Source organism: Populus alba, chromosome 4 (assembly GCF_005239225.2).
Source record: "Populus alba chromosome 4, ASM523922v2, whole genome shotgun sequence".
In the NCBI taxonomy this organism is placed as follows: domain Eukaryota; kingdom Viridiplantae; phylum Streptophyta; class Magnoliopsida; order Malpighiales; family Salicaceae; genus Populus; species Populus alba.
Genome location: NC_133287.1, coordinates 9,165,719 through 9,170,000, shown reverse-complemented (window position 1 = coordinate 9,170,000; position 4,282 = coordinate 9,165,719). Strand labels below are relative to the sequence as shown.

Sequence of the window (4,282 nt, the reverse complement as noted above, 5' to 3'; positions counted from 1 at the left end):
CGCAAAGCCTATCGTATGATTCTATTTGAAGTCTGCCTGTCCCTTCAACCAGGGCCGGAGGCAGGGGGTGGCTGGGCCCCTGCAAATTTTTTTTTTCCTGGCTTCGTCCCTGCTTTCAACGCAAACTGTGCTTTTCACCCGATAGAAACTCATCGTTATGCAAGAAAGAAGTGGTTAGGGTCAAGTGATTATCCAAAGGACGTGTTTTTCCTTCAAAGACTTTGCTACTAATCTTGATGTTGCCATGATTTCAATGTTATTGAGCCTTGATGATGAAGCAGTTGATTGTGTGGTGATGGATTCTTGGTTGATTAGCTTTGAGCTACTGTTTTTTACACAATGGAGCTACGACTGTTGCTTGGTTAATCAGTATTATGGAAGTTTTGATAGAAACCTACCACCTACAAGAACAAACACCAGAGAGCTAATAAGAGAATGAGCCATTTCTTGGAGGTCTATTCCATTGGACTTTGCCTTTGTATCATCCCTACAGCTAGCTACTTACTGGGAATTGTTTTTTCTCAAGGGTTTTGGCCATTATAGTTTTTCTTTAGCTGCTAGTAACTAGTTTCATGGACAAGATTGATTTATGCAGGTGATGGTCAAGGGGAAGTGTACTTGATTTGATTCATAGGGAAACAAGCACCAATTACATCTATTCACATGTTTCCCTATGAATCAATCTCATTCACATCTATTCTCATACACATCATATTCAACATATTAATCAATCTCAAAAAATGTTTATACTCCTTGCATGTACCATACTATCAAATTTGTCTACATATTTCTGGTATATGCAAGGAGTATAAACAGTAAATCGATAGTATGCATGTTCATATAAGATCATTACTTAGATTCTGTTGACAGCTGCAGAAGACTATCTTCTCTTCCTGTTTCTCTGTCTCTTGCACACTAAGAAAACCCATGAACCACATGAAAGTGTCTGGTTAAAAGGGTATAACAGATTCACCAAGTGGCCCAAACGCCAAATTCCAAATCATAAAGTGGGTGCATGTATAATTTTGTCACAAAATGGATAATGAATATACAAGCAATACATAAAGCCAAGAGAGCCTGTTGAATCAAATGGATGCTTAACTGCTCATGCCGACAAAGCATCATCAATACATCGGATGTTAAACACCACAAATCACCATAGCAGGTCAAATTTGAAAAAGAGAAAAAGAAATTAGCCCTCGAATTGGACAAGTAAATAGCAATATAATCTCTCTTTTTTTGTACTCTATTTCTTACTTTTTTGTGAAGTAATGCAAACATCATTAGCGTTTCTGCCACATAAATAGACATTTGATTTGCGGCAAAGGGTGATAGTTTGGGAGCATATTCCTGTGCTTTATAGCAACAAAGAGTAATTGCCAAAAATGCAGTCAAATGGAGGACCATGTCGAGTGGAAGCAAGTGGTGATCTCTCCAAATCTTTCTCTCGACCATTTCTGTGTCTCCTGTGCGTCATCAGTTGAATTTGTTCCCTGCAGAATTGATAGTTCAGAATCAGTCACTTTTGACATGCACCAGGACATATAGATAGTGACCAAATTATCTAATCAACTGCAATTAAACATGTTAATTATTAGGGCAAAGATAAGCTGGTCAAGATTCAACAAGTTAATGTAAGAGCACCTGAGCCTTCCTGGAAGATTCTGTGAGATTTTTCAGGTCATTAGAACAGCTGGCAGCGGCAAGCTCCATGGAGAGAAACTGGGTTTTGAAAACAAGGTTAATCCAAACATGCTGGTGCTTGGAACTACAAGATGAAACAGTAAAAATGTTTGTACCAGATTTTTTCATGGTAGGGTTACCTCAACTTGATTCTGCAATGAGTGTACATAATTGATTATCTCCTCTAGCATAACTGCCATCCCCATTGACTGTATGTTTATGAACTCATGTCAGCTACATCTTATGGATATAATCAAGAAATTCAAACTTCAACTCTGAATAAGCGAAGGTACATGTTCTTTATACAAGAATAATAAATGCATGAAATATACTCAAAATTAAACTTGTGCAAAGGATTCTTACCTTGTGGCATCCAGGAACAATGTCTTGCAAGCATCTTAACTTGCTATTGATTTTCTCTCTTCTTATCTGACACAAGAAATAGTAAATTCACTGTCAGATTCTTCATTTCTTGGCTTTCATTAGTACATTCCTGTTCTTACATGTTAGTTAGATGATATAATAAGCCTAGCCAGTGGTTAATAATCAGGATTTCTTGAATGTGTAAACTCTATTCAGTCAAAAACATACAAATTTACCCTTTCTGCTATACTGTGACTGTCTGTTGCCTGGCCTCTCTTAGCTCTAACATGAATAACTTCCTTTGATTTGTCCCCTTCCTTCTCCTTGTTTTTGCCTTTCTTACCTCTTCCTAAGCTCTGAACACAACAAGAAAAAGCACTGCTCAACTTACTTATATCACAAAGACTAGGAGTTAAAAACTGAAATTATAAAACAACCAGTAATAACTTCAAGAAACAGACAGACACGCACTTTCTTTTTCTCTGTGATGTTTATAGAGGCTGTGGGAGGAACGTTCTTGGAGCTGCCGGTTGATTGTTCCATTGCTTTTGGCCTCTTCCTTTCATGGAAAACATTTTGAGTGACAGAATGAACAAGTGGAGCTGTACTCAAGATGTCAGGATGGGAAGTGCTTGAAAGGTTGTTGTGATTATATGTTGCAGGAAATTCAGGTTGTTGGTGGGCCAAGAAAGAGTCTGCTGAGAATCCATGGATGATGCTGAAACTCTCCAAGATACTTGGATTCAGCTCTGGAAGATGCTTGAGCATCTCCATGTTCATGTCCATCATCCCTGTCAAAGGTTGAGAAGCCCCAAGCCTCTGCAGATATTCTGCAAACTCAGCCATCAAACTTCCAAGTACCAAAGCTTCTTAAAGAGCCTAACTTTGCTTACATGTAAGAGGGTTTTGAAATACAATTTATAAGATTCCAAAATGGTGCATTATTAGCTTAACAGCTTGTATTATTAGTAACTTGGATCTTGATCCATCAAAATCTGGGTATCAATGTAAATTTGTTTTGCTTTACAGTTAAGCAAGTAAAAATAGAAAGCACAGGAGAATTACACGTGGAAATTTCATTTTCCGAGTCTGAGTTTCAATGGTAGGTACATGCAAAAGATATACATATCCAGTAGAGTAGGCCATGTATGTTTTTAGAGTGGGGCTAAAATATTGGAAGAAATATGAAAAAAGTACACTTCTTTTTTGCTTTGTCAAAAGAAAAGAAAAGGTTAAAGTATAAGGTAAACTTCGTTTCTAGCTTGCCTTGAGGTCAACTTGGGACGCTGTATCATTTACAAAATAAATTATATGGGCAATGTTTTGAGCAGCATAAACTATTTCTAGCACCAGCTCACCATTAGTGAATTTTCTTAATATCATTATATTTTTATTCTTGAAATTATTCTGATGATATTGTAATTGGAATTTTAATGTGTTTTAAAAAAATCTTTTATTTTCTTTCTTTTCTCTTCTAATGCGTGGCATTTCACAATTTTTTTTAAATGTTGTTTTTTGAATAACATGAAACGCTATTATACATTTAACTTTTAGACACCGTTTGTTTTTGCGGTGTAAAAATATTTTTTAAAAAAATTATTTTTTTTTAAATTAATATTTTTATGATTTTATATTATTTGAATAACGCGGATGTTTAAAATAATTTTTTAAAAAATATATTCTTGTGTGTTTAAATTTCTTTTAATTTGCATGTTCTCGTGTACACAAAGCGTCAAGGAATATTCTAATATAAATTAAATTTTGATTTTGTGCAAAATAAAACTTTAGATTATAATTAAAAAATTAAAAAAAAAATTAAAAATAAGCAGGCCCCATTTAGATTATTGCGTGGAAAGCTTGACTTTCCTCCCTGCAGATTTAGCTTATCTACTAGATTTATGGACCCACAGTACGTTATGGGCTCAAACTTTAAAAAAAAAAAAAAATTGTTTGGACAATGTAAGTTTCTTTTAAATAAGTTTTAAAAAAATACAACGTGGGACATAAACCCTATTATAACTCAATTTTAATCCTTATATTTTTTTATATATATTTCAAAAAAATTAGAAAAAAATGTATTTAGTCAATTTTAACCATTTTTTTATTCTTTTCATTATGTGTCAAATTAAATTAGAAATAATCATAAAAATCACAAAAAAAATACAAAAATACAAAAAGAATCTAAAAGATAAAAAGTAACAGATATAGTTGGAAGTGAAGATGGACCAATAATTGA

General features: G+C 34.2%; 1 protein-coding gene and 1 long non-coding RNA gene across 2 annotated transcripts; one reads left to right on the top strand and one right to left on the bottom strand.

Moving 5' to 3' along the window:
- Positions 1-1,080: 1,080 nt before the first annotated feature.
- On the bottom strand, positions 1,081-2,984 carry LOC118055978 (transcription factor BEE 3). The gene is made up of 6 exons (XM_035068031.2): positions 2,518-2,984; positions 2,283-2,402; positions 2,047-2,112; positions 1,824-1,892; positions 1,645-1,722; positions 1,081-1,493 (listed from the first exon to the last, which is right to left on the bottom strand). Exons 1-6 carry the CDS (start codon positions 2,890-2,892, stop codon positions 1,392-1,394), a joined length of 810 nt encoding a protein of 269 aa, XP_034923922.1. The 5' UTR covers positions 2,893-2,984; the 3' UTR covers positions 1,081-1,391.
- LOC140955484 (uncharacterized) lies at positions 1,596-3,130 on the top strand. The gene is made up of 2 exons (XR_012169633.1): positions 1,596-1,813; positions 1,918-3,130. It is a non-coding gene; the product is annotated as an uncharacterized lncRNA (long non-coding RNA).
- The last annotated feature ends 1,152 nt before the right edge of the window (positions 3,131-4,282 follow it).

Bases quoted from the DNA above. Each gene is read 5' to 3' on its own strand.
- LOC118055978 (XM_035068031.2), bottom strand. From the start codon at position 2,892: ATGGCTGAGTTTGCAGAATATCTGCAGAGGCTTGGGGCTTCTCAACCT. The intron at 1,893-2,046 runs GTAAGAATCCTT...ATAAACATACAG, and splicing joins TTGTTCCTGGATGCCACAAG to TCAATGGGGATGGCAGTTAT. The intron at 1,494-1,644 runs GTGCTCTTACAT...TCAATTCTGCAG, and splicing joins AATCTTCCAGGAAGGCTCAG to GGAACAAATTCAACTGATGA.